The following is a 24,766-nucleotide window of genomic DNA, read 5'->3' on the forward strand; positions in this document are numbered from 1 at the left end:
GACTGCCCTTGCGCCCCATCGCACGCAGATGATGCTGCGGGGCATGGGTGAAGGGCATGGCTACCATGGTGCTGCTGGGCTGCCTGGGTGATCTGTGGCGGGCTGTGGAGGTGGTGGGTGGCCCAGCGGGGAGGGCAGAGCGAAGGTGGGGGTGGTTTTGGGGCACTCGGTCTCTAAAAGGTTCGCCATCACTGTCCTAGAGGCTAATATTGAAACAGCAACCTTTAGGAAACAGTTCTGAAAGTTCTCACATTTTTATAAAAAGCCTCTGAATAATTTTCAAAAACTTAATATTCAGTACTGGTAAAAAGTCTGTGGTCTCCCAACTCTGATATGGTCCTGGTTTCTCCCATACTTGGTATTTTCTAAAAGGAAAACGATGCTGTCCTGTATATTTGGGGGAGTAACCGGTTTTAAGGATTGCAGTAATAAATCTCACCAGTCTTTTAAAATGCTACAGACACCTTTGTTATCTTCCGATTGTATCTTGGCAATTAGATTTTGGGGCGCGATGCGGTTGTCCTCCTTGCTTCTTAAACATCCAACGTTGTACAGTCCAGAAGGTTGTTAACACTCTGCATCAACCTCATAGTTAAAGCTCCACAGGAATGAAAACATAGACTCAGAGGAGGAAAAGTGTAGAAAATTCCTGTCTAGACTATGAGGCTTAGAGCTCATGCCAGGCCAATATCCCATCCATTGATCTTGCCAAATGCTTTAAGTACAGAGAAAGCATTGCACTGTCTCACCTCCTGAGGCCAAGGACAGACTGGTTAACTTCCTCAGCTCTTAGAGGTAAACAGACCAACTTTTTTGCGTCTCCCTGCCATTTGGATATGGCTCTCTGGCCTATCTAATGCAGGAGTTGGTCTCTTCTGTGTTGGGTGATGGGTGGCTCAGACACACTGTCCTAGGAGGCTGCCCAAAGGGTCATTCTCAGTTGTTAAATGCTTTTCATTTTGAATTTAGCAGCGGAAAGTCCCTCTTTCTTGATTTTTTCCCCATGCTTGGCTATAAATCTTTAAATCACAATGGATGCAAAAAAAAAAAAATGTCCTCCTTCCTCGGTAAGTAAATATGAAAAAAAAATCTTTGTAAGATCTTCGCTGTCTCCCACATACTCCGTAAAGCACCCGCGCTCAATTTTGCTTGGCAAAATTGAGCTAGTTTAAGGATCTTGTTTCTGTCGGTTTCAGAAGGAAAAATCGGATCTTTTTTTCATTCACTAGCTTCTTCTGGTGGAACAACTTCCAGCAACATCTGAAGATACATGGTGATGGGCTCTGAAATAACAGAGGTTATCAGAGTTATAGGTATTCCATTACTTTAATATTTTCCCTTTTCTGGAGAAGTTTCAAATCGAGGTTGGCTGCATGAGCCTGGTGGTGACGCTAACAAGATCAATTTAGAGATCTCGTCACAAATCCTTGTGTCCTCAGCATTCTACATTAACAGTATATTGCTATGAAGTTAGCAGAGAGTAAATACTGGGGTCAATTGAGCTCATCTTAAACTATAACTCAACATAATTTTCTTCCCAACTTCGCTATCCGTTGGTCCCAGAAATAGCAGAAAGTCAGTTCAGAATCACTGGCCACCCACCCCATAAAATTATCCCATTATGTAAAAAGCAGTTTGTTCCACTGAAGTTTAATCCCATGACGTGTTTTATAATTTAGCAAAGCTTTTTAATGTAGCAAAGTTAAGTCCCAATTTGAGCCATTTTAAAAGAGTGAGATTTTAAGTCGTCACTTCTTAGCATAGTAACTAACCATCAAAAGTTTAAAGATATATCCTTGCCTAGTATTTGAGGGACAAGGATTCTTGATCTTTGATAACATGTGAAGGAACACTTTAGGAGGCTGTCGTTATCAAAACATTGTCATTATCAAAAAGATAACAAATTGGACTTTATCCTATCACATATCTAACTTTGCAAATTCCATTCTGATAAGACAAGCATTTTATATATACTTGGATACCCACAAGTGCCACCGGTTTAAAAATAAGAAAAGCCTTCAGAAATATTCTGAAGGAAGAAGTCAGAATCTCAGATACTTTTTTCTATTCTAGGAAAGAGATTATAAAAGTGTTGAATTAAGTTTTCTACCATGCTTTTTTTTTTTAAAGACTTCTGTGCTTGTATCAATAAAAAATGTACCAATAAAGGAGAATAGTTGTAGCTGAAGGTTGAAATGAGTCTTTGGTGATCTCTCAGCTTGGTTGTTTTCCTACAGATGGTTTGAAAACCAGACTAGGTAATATCAGTGTATAAAGGATGTTTCAGGGAAAGAAAATGAGCTGGCAATTAAATGTGAAGTCCACTTTTATTTGGATTTCAGAACTTAGCAGACTTGCTAATGATTCTCCAGTGGCTTCCATTTGCAATAAAGTTCAGTGAGGCTATTTATAAAGCCTCCATTCTTAGGAGGTTTTAACTTAGCTGATTTAACTTTCCTTGCTTTGTTGATGGCTTTGCTCAATTCCATTCAATCCTATAACCTCTTTTAATGAACTGCGTTCATTAAGGACTGCATTCATTCTCCTGCTTCTTTGGAGCAGGAAAATGGGCTAAACGGGGTTTTTTAGGGAAAACTCTACCCCTTTTTAGATGGAAATTCACTATCCATGCGCTTACCTGAGATTTTTTGAGCCCAGCCAAACTTATAGTGGATGAAAAGAAAGTAAAAGATAAGTCCGCTAAGAATAAATAGGGCACAGTACAAATATGCCAACTCAGGTTCACTTATAATAGGTGCCAAGACCAGAACGATGGCCACTAGCACCACAAAAATAGGGATGATGAGTGGTATCTGCAGGAGAGAGCAAATATACTGTTAGATAATGGGATGTAACTGGCAAAGCTAAATAATCCTCTCAGTTCTAGCTGAAGATACTGAAAATGGTCTGTTTACACCAGCAGCTCCCAACCTTTTCTTCACCCCCTCATCTCTAGAACGCTTCTGGTTTATTCTCGCACCCCTTACAAAAGTTTGAAATAATGGCAATGAACTATGCATATACGCAGTGCTTTTTTTGTAATTAAAAAAAAGGTTCCAGAACTCACACATGTCATACAACCCGCCTTGCCTACACTACAAGGTTCCATCCGAAAAAGGTGCCGGGTGTTCTATGATCAAAAAAGCCCTGCATATAGATTATAATTTTGAAAACTCAAGTTTTCGTACCCCCTGGAATATGGTCTCGCAGCTTCAGGGGGTGCGAGTACCCCCAGTTGGGAACCCCAGGTTTACACCATCAACATGCGGCAATTTGTTCCGTTTGAATGTAATTTGCCTAGGCAACCCATATCTGCCAGTTGCCTGGTCCTATCTGTGTTTATCCTGGCAATGTTTTGCTTTCAGTCAAACTGATAGCTCCAGTTATCAGTTGCGGAGGGCGTGATCGACTTCACTTTCAGAATTGGGAGAACCCAAGAACTTGTCTCAGCATTAATAGACTTCTCATATGAAGAAGGGAGCATAGGAATTCAAGCCCATATACGTTCTTTAGTTAAAATATTGAGAAAATACCCAGTGCCCATCAGCTCAGATTCCCAACAAGGATGTTGGGAAACCAACAGTGCTTAAAGAGAGTAGTTTATAAATTTCCAACAAGCTATCGCTGTAAAGGAGAAACAAATCGGATAGCTGGCTTAATTTTAAAAAAGCACAATACATTCAACCTAATACTTCTAATATTACCTCTCTGCTTACTCTGGCTAGCCATAGTATTTATTTATGGCTCAGGGCATGAGTAAGCCTATCCCAGGTATTCATTTGCAAGGCACAAAGCTAGAAAATTTGCCCAGGTATTTCTTTGTTGACGGTCATATTTATCACATGTTTCAAATATCCACTTTCAGCAAAGTTATCAGGAAAAATAGTTTTTTCCCCTGGACAGAAACATATGTTGAAGTGTTGAACTGCACTTGATTAGCAAAAGGGATGCTTTTGGTGGGCAGTTGAGATCAGAATAATAAAAGAATAAAGAGTTGGAAGGGACCTTAAAGGCCTTCTAGTCCAACCAGCTACTCAAGCAGGAAACTCTATACCATTCCACACAAGTGGCTTTCCAGTCTCTTCTTAAAAGCCTCCAATGATGGAGCATCATTTGGAGAATACGTTGACCCCTACTTCTTTGTGGCAGCCCCTAAAATATAGGAACCGCAAAAAACCACAAAATATAGGAACCGCAAAACAGCCCCTAAAATATAGGAACCACCCCTGAAATATAAGAACCGCAAAACCGAGCAAGCGAGCACTTGTGAAGCCACACCGCCAGTTCTCCAAAGCTGGAAGATGCCTGTGTGGTTTTCTCAGTGCTCTGCTGGTAAGCTAGATTGAAAAGTGTATGATCCTCCAGATGTTGCTGAAGGACAGCTTTCAGGATCCCTTCTTTTTTTTTATTGAAAATTTTTAAATATTTTTACAAAAAGCAAAAAAACAACCCTAACCCACCCACCCCAGGATCCCTTCTTGTTGGGTGAGGCGGTAAGGAAATTGTAATCCAATAACAAATTTTCAAATTTTCCATCTCTACTTGCACTGGGAGGCAAGAAATGGCTGCCCAATGAAAGACTTTCTCCTTAATTCCAGGATGATACTTTCCTGGGTAGATACTTACTCTGATAGGCCTTTTCAGATCTTTTCTTGTAAAGCGCATAATAATCAGTCCCAATACGGTGAGGCCATAGAAGAACCAGACTGCAAAGCTGAAGTAGTTAATGAGGGTGTTGATGTCTCCTGGGATGACGTAAAAAAATGCTATTATACCCTGAGAATAGAAGAAAAACAAAATGGCATGTAACAGGAAGGAGTTGTCAGTTTTGCCCCGTTTTACGACTTTTCTCATCACACTTGTTTAGTGAATCGTTGCAGTTCTTAAATTAGTAACACCGTTGTTAAGCGAATCTGGTTTCGCCATTGACTTTGCTTGTCAGAAGTCACAAAAGGGGATCACGTGACTCCTGGGACACTGCATAAATGCGAGTCAGTTGTCAAGCATCCAAATGTGAATCACGTGACCATGGGGACGCTGTAATGGTCATAAGTATAAAACGGTCATAAGTCACTTTTTTCGGTGCCTTTTTTAGTTTGAACGGTCACTAAATGAACTATTGTAACTTGAGAACTGCCTGTATGTGATTTTCAAGAAAACATCAGCTGTAACTGACACAATTCAGTTATTAAAGATGAAGATTCCCTAACTCAGTGGTGGCGACCTTATGGCACGGGTGCCAGAGGCGGCACTCAGAGCCCTCTCTGTGGGCACGCGCACCGTCGCCCCAGTCCTAGGCCTTCAGCTGGGTTTTATAAAACCTTTTCGCTTTAGGCCTCCACCGCCGTGTGCAAAAGAAAAAAAGGTTCAATCAATCACTAAATTTCAACTTCTCGCGGGAAAAAAAAATCTTGCAAAGTTGGAACTGATCGATTGAACTTTTTAGTCCCACCCAGTCTGCCGTTACCACCACAGCCATGCCCACCCAATGGGCCACACCCACCTAATGGGCCACACCCACCTGGCACCCGACGATGCATAAGTGGGTTTTAGGTTGCAGTTTGGGCACTCAGTCTCTAAAACAGTAGTTCTCAACCTTTCTAATGCCGCGACCCCATAATACAGTTCCCCATGTTGTGATGACCCCCAACCACTTATACATCACCGGATGCCAGGGGCGTGGCCAAAGAAATGGGGAAAAAAATGGCAGACAGCCTTGTTTGGCGACCCCTGTGAAATGGTCGTTCGACCCCAAATGGGGTCCCGACCCATAGGTTGAGAACCACTGCTCTAAAAGGTTCGCCATCACTGCCCTGATTTCCAACATGCAGCTTTTTCTTAATACAAGATCATTAGAGAAACAAATAGAAGAATAAGAATTAATATAAATAAGAAATACTGCGAGATTTCAAGTATCCTCTAAAAACATTTGTCTGAAATGGTATAGACTAGAGTTTCCTGCCTGAGCACGGGGTTGGTCTAGATGAAGACCTCCAATGTCCCTTCCAACTCTTATTCTGTTGTTCTACTAAAATTAAATTATAGAGCTAAATTTTGTAGATTTTTGTTTGAAGCTGGAAATTCTTATTTTGCTAATACTTACATAAAATATAACAGAGGGTGCCGGCGTTAAACGTTTAACACTGATGTAAGATAGAATCTTTAACATGTGTCCTTCCCGCCCTGCTACATAAGCAAGTCTAGAAAAGCAAAACATGATGTTATCTAGTTTGTTAATGAAACGTCTGCAAGAAAACAACCAAACGCAGATACAGGTAATCCTTGGGTTACGATCACAAAATTTATGTCGCTAAGTGAAACGTTTAAGTGAGTTTGCCCCATTTTACGACTTCCCTTGCCACAGTTGTTAAATGAAAGATTGCATCTGTTAAGTTAATAACAAGAAATAGAAATTTTTTTTAAATCATGCTTTTCCCACCACAGGATAGTTGCTTCGGATAAACAGGATTATAGTTTATATCAGGCAGCAGCAGAAGCAAAGTTTTATTTCGGAAGTAATGCTGGTATCAAAGGGGACATTTTAAAAACCGCTAAAACCTAGCATTGTAAATTATTAATAAACTGGAACAAAAATGAGCAAGGAGAAATGCTAATTTTGTTCAAGACTGAATAATAAAAGGGAAAGAATCCTGCGTCTAAAACATCAGTGGCTTTTCCCAGTTATTGGTTTTCTCACTCCCTGAAATGGGAGGCAAATATATCACTGCCCCAACAGCCTTCCTTTTGTTACACTTTTGCAGTGAGGCTAGTAACGTTGCTGCCGGCACCGAAAGTAGAATTTTTTTTTACACATACTGCAGGGATTAACTAGTAACACGGTTGTTAAGTGAATCTGGCTTTCCCATTGACTTTGAAGGTCGCAAAACAGGATCACGTGACCCCGGGGACACTGCAACCGTCATAAATATGAGTCAGTTGCCAAGGGTCTGAAGTTTGATCTTGTGACCATGCGGGGTGCTGTAACGGTCGTAAGTGTGAAAAAGTTACAAGTCTCTTTTTTTCAGTGCCGTTGCAAGTTTGAATGGTCACTAAATGAACTGTTGAAAGTCGAAGACAGCCTGTATTTTGGACAAAAGGCTATTCAGTTGCCTCAAAGATGAATCTGTTCTAATGTCAACAGTTTTGTACAAAAAAAAAAACAACACTTTTTTTGGAGCAGTGTTGCTTGATACAGAAAAGTAAGAAAAGCTCGCCCGAGCTGAACAAAATGTTCTCTTCTATATATCTCTCGATGCTCAGAAAGAACAAAAAACAGTCAGTGCAGCATTTTGAAACACACGGCGATTCTCAGAACGCTTGGATTTTTCATGGTACGCAACATTAAGATTTGGAGTCAGGAAAAGAAAAATGGCATTTAGTTGATCAAAGCACTTGACAGTGTCAAGATATGGAATGCATTCCGCCTCTCCAATGCGTTAAAGACCATTTTTTATTTGATTTGATTCCTTCAAGTCAATGTGGACTCTTGGCAACTATCTAGACAAGTCCCTGCAGTTTTCTTGGCAAGATTTTGAAGGATTTTTTTTTTTTTTTTTTTTTTTTTTTGGCCACTGCTTCCTTTTTAGGGCTGAAAGAAAATGTCTGTGCCGAAGTCACTCAGCTGGCTTTCTACCCAAGGTGGGACTATAACTCAAAATCTTTTGGTTTCTAGCCTGGTGCTTTAACCATTACACCCAACTGGATCTCCCTCTCTAGCCTATGCTATAATAAATGAGAGTGGAAAAGGTCAGATTTAAGCTTCTTTTGCTGATATTCTCTCCCCGAATTTTCCCATAGGAACCGAACAAAACATAAAAGACTATCTATCTATCTATCTATCTATCTATCTATCTATTCAGTGATCCTAATGTACCACATCCCTTTTACAGGAGAATTGGAGAGGTTTGAACTGATGTTGCAAAAATCCTCCTTCGGACCATTAAATTTGCACAATTCTTTAAGAAAATGCTGCAATAGCAATTTCCGTGTCTTAAAAACGATGGCAAGAATTAAAGAAGACACTCAGAAGCACAGAACCGCTCCATTGGGAAACAAGAACTGCTAATTAACCATGAAATTTGTCTGTAGCTTTACTACCTGACCCCCCCTCACAATTCTCTCCTCACTTGCTACAGAAAAATCACCAAAGACCCAATTTTCCATCCTGATGAGATTTCAGTGTCGGTCTGATAGAAAATAGTTCTTGTGTCTTGTTTGGATCAGGGCTGCGGAGTTTTAAAAAGCAGCACTGACGAATGAAATATATCCAGACTGGAGAAAAGCCAGGAATATCTCAAATTCAACCTCTTTAGATGTTACCTTGTAAATTACAGCTCTTCATCTTTTCAAAGGCCTCGCTTGATGACAGAGTGAATTAGCTTGTGCAGACTGTTTTGACACCATATTTAGTGCCTTTGAAGCAATAGCATGTATTTCTAGCCAAATAGGGGGATGTTTATTTGTCATGAAAGATACAGCAACTAGACTCTTAAAACATCCTACCAGACTGTTCTGAGGTTTACCTGCCAGAGGTGAAGCAAGTCCCATTAGCTGCCCCGAGGGCTGAAAATGCCACAAAGAGAGGAACAATCCAAGAAGTGGGGTAAAGGACCCGGTCCCCAAATGTCTGCGGAGATGGAAGGGAAAAAAAAACACCTTTTAAAACGAGAAGCTCACAAAGCTGGTTGCAGAAAAAGGGATACCATAAATGCACCCCTCAATCTGTATAATCCTGTGAACAGGGGTGTCTTTTTTTTCCAGTGAGGTCCATAGGTGTCTTTACAAGAAGTCTTCAACTTAGGCCACAACTGAAGACAGTTGTTAGTTTTGCCCCATTTTGCCACCTTTCTCGCTGTTAAATGAATCACTGCTGTTGTTAAGTTAGTAACACGGTTGTTAAGTGAATCTGGCTTCCCCATTGGCTTTGCATGTCAGAAGGTCACAAAAGGGCATCCCATGACCCCGGGGCACTGCAACCGTCATAAAGATGAGTCAGTTTCCAAGCGTCTGAATTTTGATCACATGATCACGAGGTTGCTGCAATGGTTGTAAATGTGAAAAATGGACATAAGCCACCTTTTCTAGGGCTGTTGCAACTTTGAATGGTCACTAAATGATCTGTTGTAAGTCGAGGACTATCTGTACTAAAGCATTACCCCCAGACAGCCACTTCATAATCATCTGCTGGAGAGGTTCTCCAGATGATTTGGAGGACCAAACATATCCAAGCGTAGCCCTTGGATATAAATTATCCAGTGAGTTGGATCAAATTTGTCCATCCAAAAGATTTATTTTTTGGAGAATTCACACAGTTCAGTTTAAATGTGTGGCATTTTGTATCCCCCCCCCCCGAAAAGAATCACGGCTACACAACAGATAGCTACGAAGACGACAAATTTGTGTCCAAGCAATTCCGTATGATACGCACCACTGCCACCGCTTGAGACTGTAACAGTTCTGTGGCTGTCATGACGGTGAAATAAGAAACATTGATCAAAACATAACACACCGCGACCAGGGGGATTCCAATTATTATAGACAATGGTAGATTTCTAAACAATGTGAAAATATATGGCATTAATACATATGTACATTTAAACTTGGTAGTTCATTATATCTCCACATATTTGCAGCTGAACAAAAAATATTTATAAAGAAAAGGAACTTGGTTTATAGATAATGTTCTGCACTGCTCAGTGATTTTGATAAAGTTTGTCCTTAGAGGATGCTCAAATATTGCTATTTTAGAAAAGGTGTTTCTATTTCACGTTTTCATACACTCAAATGTTATTGATTATTTATTATCCAGACATACCATCTTCCTGCTTAGGTTTTTCTGATCTTTGTGGGTTGCGTTATTAATCTATTTATTAATTACTTTTCATTAAAAGTAACTCCAAATCAGGAAGTTGGGTTTACCCAATTCAAAAGATACATCAAGCCCCTTGAGGCAGTCCTCAGATTCTTGCAGATAGCAATAGCAACAGCAATAGCACTTATATACCACTTCACAGTGCTTTATAGCACTCTCTAACTAGTTTACAGTGTTAGCACATTGCCCCCCCCCCAACAATCTGGGTCCTCATTTTACTAACTTCGGAAGGATGGAAGGCTGAGTCAACCTTGAGCCATTCAGGACTGAACTCTACGCTATGGGCAGAGTTTGCCTGCAAAACTAAATTCTAACCATTGCTCTGATTCAGAGTATGCAGATTTATTGTAATGATAAAGAGGTTGGACCACAGAATTGTGACACAGACTATGTGGCCCACATTGTATTTAATTATTTCTTCAAAGTTTATAGCTGCCCTACATGACATGCAACTTATTTGACCGGCTCAAGGTTGATTCCGCCTTCCATCCTTCTGAAGTCAGTAACATGAGGACCCAAATTATTGGAGGCAATACACTGATTCTGCAAACCACTTAGAGAGCACTGTAAAGCACTGTAAAGCAGTATATAAGTCTAAGTGCCATTGCTATTGCTATAATTTGAAAGCAGGACCTTGCATAGTGAAAATGTCCATTTTTAGATTCTCTACCTTACCTGTAAGGATTTTTAAGCTCTTCTGTGATATAATTAAGTTGATTCCTGGAAGAAAAGAAATATCAATAGTTACTCTGTCCAAACTGCAATCCTAGGTATGCAGAAGGAAACGTCTACTGAATCTGATGGGAGTTAATAAACTACATCAGACTATAAAGTTAAGTAATCATCATCATCATCCCAAAACAACTGGAGCACCACCTGAACATCATTGGCATTCGCAAATTCGCCATTAGTCAATTGCAAAAGGTGGCCTTACGCACTTAACAACATCTGTGTCCAAAAAAAGGTCATAAAATCAGGTTCGGTCAAGTGATACCCCACTTAATGACTGCTTTATTTAATGACAAATTTTCTGATCGTAAGTTGAGGACTTATGTGGCCCACCACATGGGGCTGAACTGCAACTCCTAATATTTCACCTCACTGATCTTGGGACACTGAGAATTGTGGTTTAGCAACAATGCAAGGAGAACTAGCCCTCTGTGCCTGCCTTCAAGACCAAAAGGTCTTCTTTGCTCATCTTCTAAAGCTTTTTTTTAGAAGCCATCTAAAATAGCAGCCATTCCAGCTGAAGTTTGAAATTCTGTAGCTACTTGTGCTCAAGTCTGGCTAAAGGAGAAGAAAGTTTCAGCTTTATTGTTCATCTCTGCGAAACATCAAAATATGTAAAATGAGTTCAACTGCTGTTGTTTTCAAGTGTCATGCTTCAAAAGGATCTACCGGTGGGAATGATTTAATCGGAAATTAGAAAAATATCAATAAGTTACCATCCATCATAGGCCCAGAGTCCACTGTAGAATGCCAGGCTTATGCCACCCACAGAAATTGAGGAACTGTCAAAAGAATTGTTAAAATTTTTTGTGTTTCCTGAAAAACAAAACAAATCCTGTATAAATATGTATGCAGTAGGTGGCCCTAGAAAATTTTCTAACGAACAAATCATCAAGTCTCTTGATGATGCCATCAAGATGCCACGTAGGCATTCTTTAGACTGAGCAACTGTAATTGATAGGCTTCATTATAGGCATAAGCTGAGAACCACCTGTATACAAGACTAGATTAGACCAGACCAGACTAGACTATAAATCCAGTCTTTGCATGTGGTGCAAGGTCTAGATCAGCCTTTTTCAATCAATCAGAATAGAGTTGGAAGGGACCTTGAGGTCTTCTAGTCCAACCCCCTGCTCAAGTAGGAGACCCTGTACAATTTGAGACAAGTGGCTGTCCAGTCTCTTCTTGAAAACATCCAGTGATGGAGCATCCACAATATGAAGAACGGTTGCAGGAGATGGGTATGGCTAGTTTAGAACTAGGGGTGCCCTGATAGCAGTATTCCAGTATTTGAATACTGGAATACTGCTATCCCCTGAATGACCCCCACAAACAAGAGGAGGTCATTCAGGGGATCATTTCCATGTAGCATTCCCCAGATCTAGTGGATTTCTACTCCAAAAATTCCCTATGGGCAGGCTAGCTTGAAATCCTGCATTGTGAAGACCTACTCAGTTTGGTTGTTGACCATTTAAAGGGTTATAACGTACAACAACATACCTTTGGCCAGGAGAACGATGCCACTTACAATGATAATTATGACAATCACCATTTTCGTAGCAGTTAAAATGTTCTGAACATAGCTTGCCCATTTCACACTCAGTGAATTCAAGACTGTAATGGCCACTGCAAGACAAAGGATGATAAAATCGTTTAAAACATTGGCTTTTTCCTTGCTTTTAGTTCTTAGCCCCAGCTTGAAAAGGTAGATGCGGACAGAGAAGGCATGAATTGTACAATCGCTCTGTTTTGTTTGTCGCCTTTTATGGAGGGTCCAGACGTCAACATCATCTTGCGTTAAAACCTTCCCAAGTTTTGCCATCATTCTTCTACATTTGTTTTTCTAACCACAAAATATTCTTTAAGGAAGAAAAGAACGGTGTTCAGATCTTTCCAGACACGCCCACCAATTTGTAATTGTAAAGAGGACAGAAAGGTAAAACGATTTCATTACAGCGTGTCTTGACAACAGCACGTCTCCCAACCCATCCCTTTGTTCATCGATTTTCTTCACTAGGATGGGAAATCAACCTAAATGACATTTATTTATTTATCCCATCTTTATCCTTTTTACAAATAACTCAAGGTGAAGAACATAGCCAACACAACCATCCTCCTATTTTCACCACAACAATAACCTTGTGAGGTGGATTGGGCTACGAGAAAGAATGACTGGCCAAAGTCAAGCTGGCTTTATAGCTAAGGCGAGATTTGAACTCACCGCCCCCTGCTTTCTAGCTTGGTGCCTTAAGTCTTAAAGTTGCCAAGGTTGAGCACCCCTGATCAAGAATGCTGTAATCTCTTTTCAGATGGATAACACAGGCGCGCCGGGGGGGGGGTATGTGTGTCTTCCATTCTCTTCCAGATCTACCTCTGCTTCCATCCCTAACTTGTTTTCCCTCCCTTAAAGCCAAAGACTCACCAATGGCTGCTGTAGCCAGGCACTTAATGACCGCCACGGGAGGCTCACATCCCGGGTAAAATGGAGCCGACACATACTCGGCGAAAGTGAGGCAGATAATGGCGAAGGCGCTGGGCTTGATGACCATGAGACTAGACCAGGAAAACAAGAAGGCTGGAATGGACCCAAAGGCTTCCAACAGGTAAGGATATTCTGCTCCCGATTTGGTTATCGTTGTGCCTAGTTCAGCGAAGCAAAGGGCCCCTGAAAGTGGAATTTCACCATTAATACCGAGGCAGAACGGGAAGTTTTATTTATTTATGGATCACGTTTACATAGCTTTCCACATATTCAAGAAATCCTGGGTGGCCAACAAAGTACATTTGGCTCCACAATGGGGCCAATGTACCTTTTCCCACGCATGTGAGACACATGATCAACAGATGGAATTTCAACTGTACCCTCATGGCCACCATACCCTGCAGATGATGAGCAGAATGTCAGCAGAAATTTCCCCATTGCTAACTCTGCCACTGTAACCATTGCACCCCACCACCAGAAGTAAGCAGCTCTCTCTTGACTGAGCGGAGCAAGACTTACAGCAGAGAAACAGACACCAAAAGAGGGATCAAATAGGTTAGTGTGATAAGCCATCTTTCCGTAACCCATCAGCCAGTTCGTGAAGGTGGGAGGGCAAATGTCAAATTTGTATTCCATCACAACAGCAACGGAAAATAGGGTGTGAAAAGGAAGCTTGGCTTGGCTTTCTTAGTTTTCGCGGGTGTTTGTATGTAGGTCTTTGGTTGTTTGGGTTTTCTCCCGCGTAAAATTGGAAGTCTCTTGGCAACGTTTCGACGAAGTCCCATTCGTCATCTTCAGGCTGGTGTTTTCAGCTTCGTGCTTCGAGCAGCACGAAGCTGAAAACACCAGCCTGAAGATGACGAATGGGACTTCGTCGAAACATCGCCAAGACACTTCCAATTTTACGCGGGAGAAAACCCGAACAACCAAAGACTTACATACATACATACATACATACATATATATCCCTAAATATATGCTGTATTCTTAAAAAAAATCAAACTGTATACTGTCATTTTAATTTTCCTCCTTACTGTTAAACATGTCTCTTAGAATTAGTAGCCATTTTAGCTATACAAAATATGTGTAACTTGAAATTTCCCAAAATTGTCTTTGTCAACATTATCCTGTGGGAAAAATTCAGGAGGACCCAATATAATATCCAGAGCTGGATTTGTGGAAATAATAAATGAATGGGTTGAGAATTAATCCAGATTTTTCAAGTATCCTGGCAAGATCTCCACAATTTACTTATCTCATTTTTTTTTTTTTTTTTTTTTTTTTGGCTACTGGCTTGGGGTTTTTTTTGTAAACAATTCAAACCATGATCAAGAAGAAGAAGAAGAAGAAACATGTAGAGATGATTGCTGCTAATCTTATTCTTTGTCCATATAGCAAATAAATTGTAAAAGTGGGAAAAAGAGCTGAAAGACTAGAAGTCTCTTGGAGCTGTTAGTGAGCCCTCTGGCTAGAAATGATTCTGTACAGAAAGAAATGGAGAGCACGAGAAACAGTTTACCTAAGGTGGCCAACACTCCACAGGCCGCCCAGATAATCAAGCAAGGTCCAATCGCTCCAACATTAATCAGAACAGACTTTGGAGAAATAAAAATTCCAGACCCGATCACAGTGCCGACGATGACACATATTCCACTGATTAGACCCACCTAAAAAGGGAGGGGTGGGGAAGAAAGGAAGCAACTAAATTTGAGACAGTTTGGTTAGCCAAGCATTGTTTATATGATATTGTCAGAAGTGGACCTGCAGGGGTAGTAAAGCAATAGTCAGATGGGGGAAAAAACGAGGAATAACCATTATTTTTCTCTAGGCATCTCTGTGAATCTTACACACTTGCAACTTTTGATTACAGTACAGTGCAATACAAGAGACAATAATAAACAAGATGGTTAGTCTGTGCTGCTGTTTCTCTCTGGCCTTCATTCCTACCACAAGGAACTCCAAGTGGCATTGTGGAAGTCAACTTGATTTCCAAAGACTCACCTGGGTTCCAAACATAAGAACTTTTCAATCTGGAAAGCTCATTTTGACTTCAGCCAATCATTGGGGATCAGGCATAGTAGAATACAGAGGGTTTTGTACAGATATTGTCACCAATCACGCTAATCCATCCGCTAACTCCATTGTAATGCTTTAGTATTGTATCTGCCTGCAAATTAATTGAAAACAAAGATCCCACTTTGGGGGATACAGTATAGCTTTAACAACCATTTCCTCCGAGTCTGTTGGGTATCTCATAAGCCTTTATACCAGAGGAGGACCAGTGAGGTTTCTTAAGATCAATGACTCTTTCTCACTGGTCAGGCAGGAAGAGTGGGTGTGGCTTGGATATAACATCCAATCGATGTTTGAGAGGCAGGTTCCTGCATCGCCATGTTTCAGGGGTGGCTTTGGTAATGGAGAACTTCATTCTTTTCCTCCACTTTACATCTAGCTTTGTTTGGGAGAGGAATGACTAATGAGACTTGGCCAGTTGTAAGAGGTCAACCCAAGTTCCTGCTCAGTGCATCAATCTGAATTAAAGCATCCCATACATTGAGCATTCATAGATAATAATGGCTGCTGTACCTAGAAGTGGTCGGAAAGCATTTCATTGGCTTGTTTGGAAAGAAAATGCTTCTGTTAGGTCTATCTTTGGCCTAATTTAGTAGGACTCTTTATCTACTTTGAACTAAATGGTTCTAAAACTGCTTTTCTAATCTCTTTTGTTCTAGATGTGTTGGTATATCTGGATGGGTTCCCAATCATCAGAAACAGTAAGTGGGAATTCTGAAGGAATCTTCTCCAGAAGATTTTTGGCCTTCTGACATATAATTAAGATTCTCTAAGTGTTCAAAAAGAAAAGCAAATTCATTCCATATTTCAAGGAGCAAATATGCGGTTAGCTAATTTACCTTCAACCAAATTTGTTTCTGCTGGTAAAGTAGATCAGTTCTTTCCCTATCTTTCCTTGGACCAACTATTTATGTGAAATGTATTGTTTCGATTCTTGGCAAAACCAAGCCACTTTCTTTTGTGGATAAGGAATGTGATGTAACCAATGCCCTGTGCTTTATCTACCTTTTTCTGATACCCAAACCCACCAAATAATTAGACGGAGAAAACTCATGCATAAATCAGACTCCTGTCCCTGTCAACAATACAAATTAACAGCTTGGGCCACCATGCAAACATTAACCCAACATTCCTGACAGCAGAAGATTTTAAAAAGTTCTTGTGAACTTTGGTAACCTATTCAGCCACCACCTTCCTACTAATTAACGTGTTAACACGGAGACTGGGGGGGGGGTGCTTGGCTTGCTCTTTTGGCCCTATAGAAATGGAATGTTCGCCTGATAATGTATGATTTCTTGCTTCATGTATGATGTGAATCAAATGCTGGCATTACAGGCAAGGAGAAAGAAGATATTGTTTGGGTGTCCTCCCAACGAGGCTTAACAAAAGTGGAAAAGGGTTGTCACCTTTCAGAATCCATATGGATGACCCAGACACTATGACTAGTGGATGCGCCTATATGGTGTAACTCAGCAAAGCTCTTGTGATCACTCTAATGGCTGCTCTTTGCTTGCCTCCTCCTTCTGTACCAGACCTCATGTTGTTGTTGTTGTTGTTAATTGCGAAGTCGTGTCCGACCCATCGCGACCCCATGGACAACGTTCCTCCAGGCCTTCCTGTCCTCTACCATCTTCTGGAGTCCATTTAAGTTCACACCTACTGCTTCAGGGACTCCATCCAGCCATCTCATTCTCTGTCGTCCCCTTCTTCTCTTGCCCTCAATCTTTCCCAGCATTAGGCCCTTCTCCAGTGAGTCCTTCCTTTTCCTTAGATGGCCAAAGTATCTGAGTTTCAACTTCAGGATCTGGCCTTCTAAAGAACAATCAGGGTTGATTTCCTCTAGGACTGACCGGTTTGAACGCCTTGCAGTCCAAGGGACTCGCAAGAGTCTTCTCCAGCACCATAGTTCAAAGGCCTCAATTTTTTGGCGCTCAGCCTTTCTTATGGTCCAACTTTCACATCCATACATTGCAACTGGGAAAACCATGGCCTGGACTATACGCACTTTTGTTGGCAGGGTAATGTCTCTGTTTTTTAGTATGCTGTCTAGATTTGCCATAGCTTTCCTCCCCAAGAGCAAGCGTCTTTTAATTTCTTGGCTGCAGTCCCCACCTGAGGTGATCTTTGAGCCCAGAAAAATAAAATCTGTCACTACCTCCATTTCTTCCCCATCTATTTGCCAGGAACCAGACCTCATGGGAAGATGTTAAGCTTCTCCTGTTGTTGTTGGGTTTTTATTTGGTCCAATTTGAACCTCAGGTGGGAAAATGCTGTACCTGGAATCTCTCATTGATATGGAAGATAATAAGAACAGCATTGTGCTATTGTCTGCAAAAATCAATAAAGGAGATATTGTACCTACGGTGTTGCAACCAAGGAGAAAAATTGAACTTGGATCTGTAAATTACTTTAAAAGAATACATGATACAAATCTTGCCTCTTTCTGTAAGTTCATGGATTTAGGTTTCTTGCTTGTAACAGACAGGTCATCGAGAGCCTGGTTTGAACTTTGTTTCCTGTGTCTTACGTTCTCCATCAGCTTTCTTAGGGTTGACAAACCTGCTAATATCAGCAATCTCTGCAAGCAACACAAAAGTTAACAATAATTACATTGATGCCAAATGTTATCTAGATGCTACATTATAATTAGTTTGCTCCCTCCAGTCCTTTGATTTTAATCAAATGAAGACAAACAGCCTAGTTACATGATGAAAACTACGTAATTACCAGCGGGTGGATGGAGTACAGCAGTTGCAAACTCCAAATTCACAAGGATCCAAATTTTGGAGCTCAATTGTGGTCGTCAGTTGAGGACTCCCTGTATTAAAACCCAGTAAAATAGAGCCCTGTTCTTTTCTCTTTTTTTCCTGCATTACAGTACCTGCTAAGCTGGCTAACAAACAGGAGCAAAGAATGGAAGATCACAATAAAACAAAACCACAAATATTACGGTAGTTAATCTCAGTCTCTTAATGTTTACATCAGAAAATTGTCTGGCAAAAACTGATCTGCTTTTACCCTAATGTATTACTTCAATGTGCTTCAGGAAAGATGTTTCAGTAATGTGAATCGTGTAACCACAATTCCACACGTAAGTAAGGTCACCATCCTTGAACCATCTGAACTTTGGAATTTGCATGTTGCTGTTTTCTTCTTGAGGACAAGGCATTACTTATAGAAAAATATCCTATCAGATGAGAAGGAAGTTTGCCATGAAACGGTTTATTACTGCTCATGGACGCTGTTTATTGGATAATTTACTAGAAAGCATTCACCTGATTATTTTAATTTGTCGTTTGTTTGTTTTTTATGTTGTAAATTTTATGGGGGGTTTTATGTTTTAATCTGTATGGCATGCTTTCTAAAAAAACAACAACTCATAGTTGTTTTGAAAAAAATCTGTTCTATTCAGCAGGGACCAGAAGTCACAAGCATTGAAATGTCAAATGTCATAATCCACATTTTAGAAAGGAATGTGACATTTTATGAAGCACTTTGGCTTTATCTAAGCTGGGGCTCAGCGAAGAGAATTATTTTACATAGATGGAAGGAAATGGATACTCCTCGTGTTAAGGAATGAATTCAACACATATACCCTTTTAAAAAATGTCTTTATATTCCAGAGATGAGAAGATGGAACAGTTTGTTCCTAGATGGCCAAGATTCAATTACAAGCCTAAGGACAGAACTAATTTTACATTATTTGGATCTTTTTTCCTTTTTTCCCCCTAAGTTCTCCTTATTTCCTCCACTTTAGTCACATTAATATATATGCTTTCTTACTATATTAGCAATGCCATAGAATATAATCCGGGAAATTTCTTTCTTTTTTACATTTGTATCCCACCACAGTCAATACAATCAGGATTAACTGGGAATCTCTTGTCTCAGAATATAAATGACCACACTTGAACACTCACAATGGAAACAACCATACTTGAAAAATAGTGGGCACCTTTGGCAATTCATTAAAGCATCCAGATCTGCTTTCAGAATCCTTTGTTGCTCCTGGAAATGTACATAGCTGCTTTAATGAACACTGAGAGCTTCAACATTCACAGTTCAAAGCAACTTTTTAGAGCTAAATCCAAAACAAGCAAGGTCGTAAAATAGGGCAAAATTCAGTTAGCGACTGTCTCGCTTAGCAACATAAATGTTGGGCTCGGTTATGGTTGTAAGTCAAGGACTATCTGTATTCCGCCTATCTACTAACTAGAAGATGCATTTGTTGCATGATTCTTATTCCTGAACAAGTGTTCAGAGGGTTGAAGTTCTCCGACCCTCTGAATGGCAGGTAGAAATTTAACCACAAAGTCCCATGACAATCCTAATAAATCTTAATTTCTTTTTACAGGTAATAAGTCTATTTTAAAGAAAAATAGCTTTGAGCTCAAAAGCCTTTGATCACAATTCGGCGGACTGTTGAGGACAGCTCATAACTAATCCCCTGTCCATTAGCAGGGAGCTAAGAATGTCACTTACTGTGGTCGGTCTTGTGCCTGTGTCATCCAAAGAGTCCTTCCACAGGTGTTTGTTCCCTTCTTTCTCAGTTGCTCTTCCTTGCAAATCAGAATCAGGAATACCCACGGCTGAAAAACAGGAGAGTGGGAAATTGCAGTGGCTACTTAAGCCCAGAGGTTATAAAAAAAGATAATAATTAAACCAGGGTGCTTGCAAAAGGCATTAAGGGCCCAATTAATTCATGTCGAACAATGTGTGCATGTGAGTGTGTTGGGTGGATTAACAAAGAAGAAGAAAGAGAAGGAGGTGTGCAAATGGAACGTGCACCACTCAAGACGCCAGCAAATTGCAGGTTGCCACGACTGTATAAAACTTCAAAGTCATGCTGGCTCCTTAGAGAAAACAAACAGACATGCAGCTTCTCTTTGGTGGAGAGATAAAGCTGGTTTTCCATGGTTGTAACTCCTGTTAAATGCCAGTGGTATCTCCCCCAGCCCCCAAGCTTTTGCAAAATCCTCTTGGAGAGTTGTTAGCGCCTGTTTCAACTGATTCTCACAAAAAGAAAAGTACCGTACAGAGTTACATTCTGAATATCTTTATTGCTCTCCCTTTTTTTAGAGCCCTGAATTCACCCAAGGCAAGGTATTTAAAAATAGCACAATCAGGTTATTGCTCTTATTTATAGTCAGTTATCTGCCGACTAGGTAGGGTTTGCAAGAATGAATTACTGCTTAATTTCTACATATGTTTGTTCTTTTGTTATTTCTTCTATTTGTATATTGCCTTTTGTTTCACAAGAAATTCACCTAGAACTATTATTTACTTGTAAGCACTTGATGCTCTCCGGTTAATGAGAAAAAAAGTTCAAGATTCCAAGATAGGTGTGCCCTGGGCAATATTTCTTTCTAACACTGTTGCTCATCATGATAATAGAAGCCATTATCTGCCTAGTAAATCATTGTTCACCTTCATTCCAGTTCCACCTAGATGCCATTGAATCAAACTAGTATCTTGCTGAGTGTTCCAGTTAAAAGCCACAAGACAACCTGCAAATGATGGTGTGTCAGTACAATCTTGGAATAGAACAGAGCAGAAGGGACCTTGGAGGTCTTCTAGTCCAACCCCCTGCTCAAGCAGGAGGCCTTATACCATTTCGGACAAATGGCTGTCCAGTCTCTTCTTAAAAACTTCCAGTGTTGGAGCATTCACTGCTTCTGGAAGCAGGTTGTTCCATTGGTTAATTGTTCTAACCGTCAGGAAATTTCTCCTTAGGTCTAGGTTGCTTCTCTTCTTGATTAGTTTTCATCTGTTGCTTCTTCTCCTACCTTGAGGTGCTTTGGAGAATAGATTGACCCTCTCTTGTTGAGAATCACAGATCATTCTTTCAGGGCCTGAAATATGCAATAGATGAAAAGACCTGTTCAGAGGTTTCTACTGGATTTGCTTTCTCAAGTAACAGGTGTTGTGGCTTCAGAGTCATCATGGAGAAGAGGTTCAGCCTCCTTAGATCTGCTGGATCAGGGGTGTTCGACCTTGGCAGCTTTAAGACTTGTGGACTTCAATGTTGGCTGGGGAATTCTGAGAGTTGAAGTCCAGGGATCTTAAAATTGCCAAGGTTGGCAAACCCCTGTGCTAGATACTTAAATCAAGTTACAATCCCTACGGTCTTGACTTGATGCAGACTAGAAAGTAGCTGGAAAACAGACGAAGGCAGGTTAGTTTTCTCTCAAAGTAAGTAGAAGCTGAATTGGTTAAGGCTAATGAGATAGAAGAGAAACTTATGTGTGTACTTGCACCGTCAAGTATTTGCTGAAGTTCACTGTCGGATTTGAGATGGGGTTGTAATTAAGCATTCTGTCATTATGCAAATTCAGGTCACATTACCTTTTAATGCCTAGAGCATTTTTAATTATGCCTGAAGGGAAAACGAAACCCCCGCTGTTCTTTCCCATTTGAGACTCCAGCCTTGCTAATTGCTACCGTTTCCCCCCTCATTTGTCACTGGGTTTTCAAAAGAACACAAAAAAGATGTAATTTACTCCTTTAGGCAAATGAGCCAAAATCCTTGCAGGGGTTTCTCCCTGTGGTCAATCAGTGGAAGCAGCTTGCGGATGTGCTTTAATTTGAAACGCGCACATCAAGACTTAGGGATTCACTTGGCATCTTCCAAGCATCAGATCTGCTTCTCAAATGGCATGCAACTTTTTTTTTTGCCAGCTGTTTTTTCCTCTCTCTTTCCCCCCCCCCATTTATTTTCTCAAGAGAAGAGGTGAAGAAGTCTGAACTAGCTACCACCATAACCTAATTGCTTAGATTAGTTATTTAAAAATACCTTTAATCAAGTAAAAATGTGCTCCAGATTAATTAAGCAAGTGAATCCTCTGTGATTAATGTAATCATTGGCCTGGGGGGGGTCAGTGTTTCTCAATTTTTCCAACTTTAAGCTGCGTAGACTTTAGGTCCCAGAATTCCTCAGCCAGCCATTCTGGGACTTGAAGTCTATGCAGCTTAAATCTCCACGGTTGAGAAACACCATGCTAGTTAATTGACCACTGAGCAACAGTGCTGTCAACTAAGCCACAATTGGCCAGAATCACACAATACCTTAAGTCATCGCTGATTTACTTGGAAGATCCTTGACATGCATCTTTGAAACGATCTAATGCAAAAATGGGCACTAACGTAGTAGCGGAAGTCGCATTTTGAGAAACAGCCTGAAATGAAGCCAAGTAGAAGTGGCTACAGAGCATGTGGGCAGGTCTAGCTTTTTAAAGTTGCTTTGTTCTCCTGGATTGGAGAGAATTGGGGGAAATATTTATAAAACAATGCCAAATCTAATTCAGAATTCCTCTTTTTTTTCTTTTGTCGCCCTACTCAAACTACCTCTCAACTGTGATCCCGATAGATCGAGAAGGAGCCTGGCAGAACCTTTTTCTAACAAATTGTATTAAATGAGGGCTTCTTGGAGTTCTCTGAGCTTGATTGTTTTCTTGCAGACATTTCATTACCAAACTAGGTAACGTCATCAGTGTTAGTAGGCAATGAGGTTGGATCTCATTTTATATTCTTGCCCTGTCAGTGTTGGTGGGGGTGTTTTTAGAGGTGTTTTGGTTAGGCTGTTTACTGTTAGCTTGTTTGGCAGTTCCTTGGCAGGGGCATTGTTTACTTCTTGATTGTTGGTCTGAGGTTAATCTTGGAGTTAACCTATGCTCATCTGGGTGCTGACTGCTGGTGGGGAGGTGTTTTGATCTTTTTGTTCCCTTTGTGGCTTGTTGATTGTCTCTTTTGCGAACCCCATTGCTTACTAGCACTAATGATGTCACCTAGTTTGGGTAATGAAAGGCCTGCAAGAAAACAACCAAGCTCAGAGAGCATCAAAGCCCTTTCATTTCAATCCTGAGCTTCAAAGATTCTCCTTAAAGTCATCAACTTTCATGAATTGCAGCTAAGAGGGCTCTCCTGGGGATAGAATAGCAGGCAAGGCGCAAAGGGATAGGTTTGGGAATTGTGTCCACCCTTGGGGGTCTGTGATTACATGATATGCTCAACTAACCAACTGTTGTGACTTCCTGAACTTTCAGTTAAGTAAGTTTGCAAACAAATCACACTTTAAATGATAGCCTTATTGTTTCCTCTGGCTAAGTCCTTAGATGATAAGCTTCTTCCAGATGATTGCATTCTTTCTGGGGCTTTGTGAAATACTGCGAACAGGGATGGTGCCATAGCACAAATGGCAAAGATCTCCTGTTAGAGAAATATTGACAACAAGTCAATTAAACCTAATACAATTTCAAATAAAGATCTGACTGTAGTTCCTTCAAGGTTCAGATTTACGGTTCAGAAACTCAGAAGAATTAAATATAGTGAAGCAACTGACTTTGTGTGCCAGATGGTTGCAAAAGGTGATCACGTGACCTCGAGACACTGCAAACATCGTAAATATGAACCAGTTTCCAAATTTTGATCATGTGACTATGGGGATGCTGCAATGATTTTAAGTGTGAAAAGTCACTTTTTTCAGTGTCATTTGTCAGTAAACAAATGGTTAAGTTAAAGACCTGTAATCAGCACAGTTTCATACACGATGTAGTGAGAATATGCTTATCAAGTGTTTTATGTTTCCATATGAAAATGTAAACATGGAGTTTGCAAATGTTGTGCTTAGGATAGGGATAGTGATAAGCAGTGACCGCCTTGCTATTAGAGCCTGGCTGTGCACCCAGACCTTTACCCAGAGTTCAAAATTTAGATCATTTGCCAGCCAGGTAGCCAAACGATTGAATACACACTATAAGGCAGTTTCTTACATAGATTCTAAGGCACTTGTGCAAATAATGCAGCTATATTGCTGGGGGTGATTCCTGGTTCAAACAAGCCATAAAGCTTGCAAGGAGAGTGAACGGAGATTTGGAAACTCCAGAGAAACCAATAGGTACCTACAATTCCTAGAAAATTCCTTTGCATCTCCAAAAGTTGGTTTTGTTTGGTTTTCCTAGCAGTAGCCCCTGGAATGTTCTTCTGGGGCTAACATGTGAAATTGCTGAGCTATTAACTGAAATACATAACTGATCTCTCAGATCATCCCTTTTTCTAAGGACCTGGAAGATGGCCAAGTTAACACCAATCTTTGAAAGAGGATCCTGGGAATGACAAATCTGTTAACTAGACTCTTTGTTAGATAATACTGATAGAAATTTAAAATCCAGGCCAGGGAACTGGAGAACGCCCTAGCCTATGTCATCTTCCTGCGTCTGGATGGCTTCTGAAAAATAACCTTGCCTTGCTAAATATTTAGAACTTTTAAAAGCGCTTAACAAACTTGTGTTTTAATCTGCATTCAAAGGCATCTTTGCTTTCGTCAAGCGCCTCCCCAGACATTTCTAAGAAACTTTGCAAGATCCAAGGAGAGTCCTACAGATCATTAACTAGGAAAAGAAGGAAGAAAATAATAATAATACAGCATCCACTGTGGAGATAAGCAGAATCCCTTCCTTCTTATCAGTCTGAACTTGTAGTTTTTTTTTCAACATCAAAGATCTTCCAAGAATAGAAATGGGCAACTCAGTGGCACAGATCAGCTGGGCGACACATACATTTAATAAATAAATAAAAATAAAACTTGGGGAGGCCCTCAATTTAAAATGACCATA

General features: G+C 40.5%; 3 protein-coding genes across 3 annotated transcripts in view; 2 read left to right on the forward strand and 1 right to left on the reverse strand.

Annotated features, from left to right (window-relative positions):
* The window catches only part of TDRD12 (tudor domain containing 12), a 48,849-nt gene extending 29,256 nt beyond the window's left edge, over positions 1-19,593 (forward strand). Inside the window, exon 32 of the mRNA XM_039327430.1 lies at positions 19,510-19,593. Within this exon, the coding sequence (XP_039183364.1) occupies positions 19,510-19,559 (50 nt within the window). The 3' untranslated portion in view covers positions 19,560-19,593. The remainder of the gene's footprint in view (positions 1-19,509) is intronic.
* Positions 1-20,157, reverse strand: SLC7A9 (solute carrier family 7 member 9). The gene is made up of 13 exons (XM_039327435.1): positions 19,638-20,157; positions 17,593-17,733; positions 14,602-14,749; positions 13,023-13,265; positions 12,101-12,226; positions 11,317-11,416; positions 10,547-10,591; positions 9,428-9,551; positions 8,523-8,626; positions 6,104-6,200; positions 4,627-4,776; positions 2,639-2,813; positions 1-1,283 (listed from the first exon to the last, which is right to left on the reverse strand). Exons 2-13 carry the CDS (start codon positions 17,689-17,691, stop codon positions 1,219-1,221), a joined length of 1,476 nt encoding a protein of 491 aa, XP_039183369.1. The 5' UTR covers positions 17,692-17,733; positions 19,638-20,157; the 3' UTR covers positions 1-1,218.
* The window catches only part of LOC120300897 (E3 ubiquitin-protein ligase RNF182-like), a 22,672-nt gene continuing 13,741 nt past the window's right edge, over positions 15,836-24,766 (forward strand). Inside the window, exon 1 of the mRNA XM_039327437.1 lies at positions 15,836-15,856. The gene's annotated coding sequence lies outside the window, so the exon portion shown is untranslated. The remainder of the gene's footprint in view (positions 15,857-24,766) is intronic.

Source organism: Crotalus tigris, unplaced genomic scaffold, assembly GCF_016545835.1.
Source record: "Crotalus tigris isolate CLP2741 ecotype Arizona unplaced genomic scaffold, ASM1654583v1 scf7180000024362.2655971311:6658466, whole genome shotgun sequence".
Taxonomy (NCBI): Eukaryota; Metazoa; Chordata; class Lepidosauria; order Squamata; family Viperidae; genus Crotalus; species Crotalus tigris.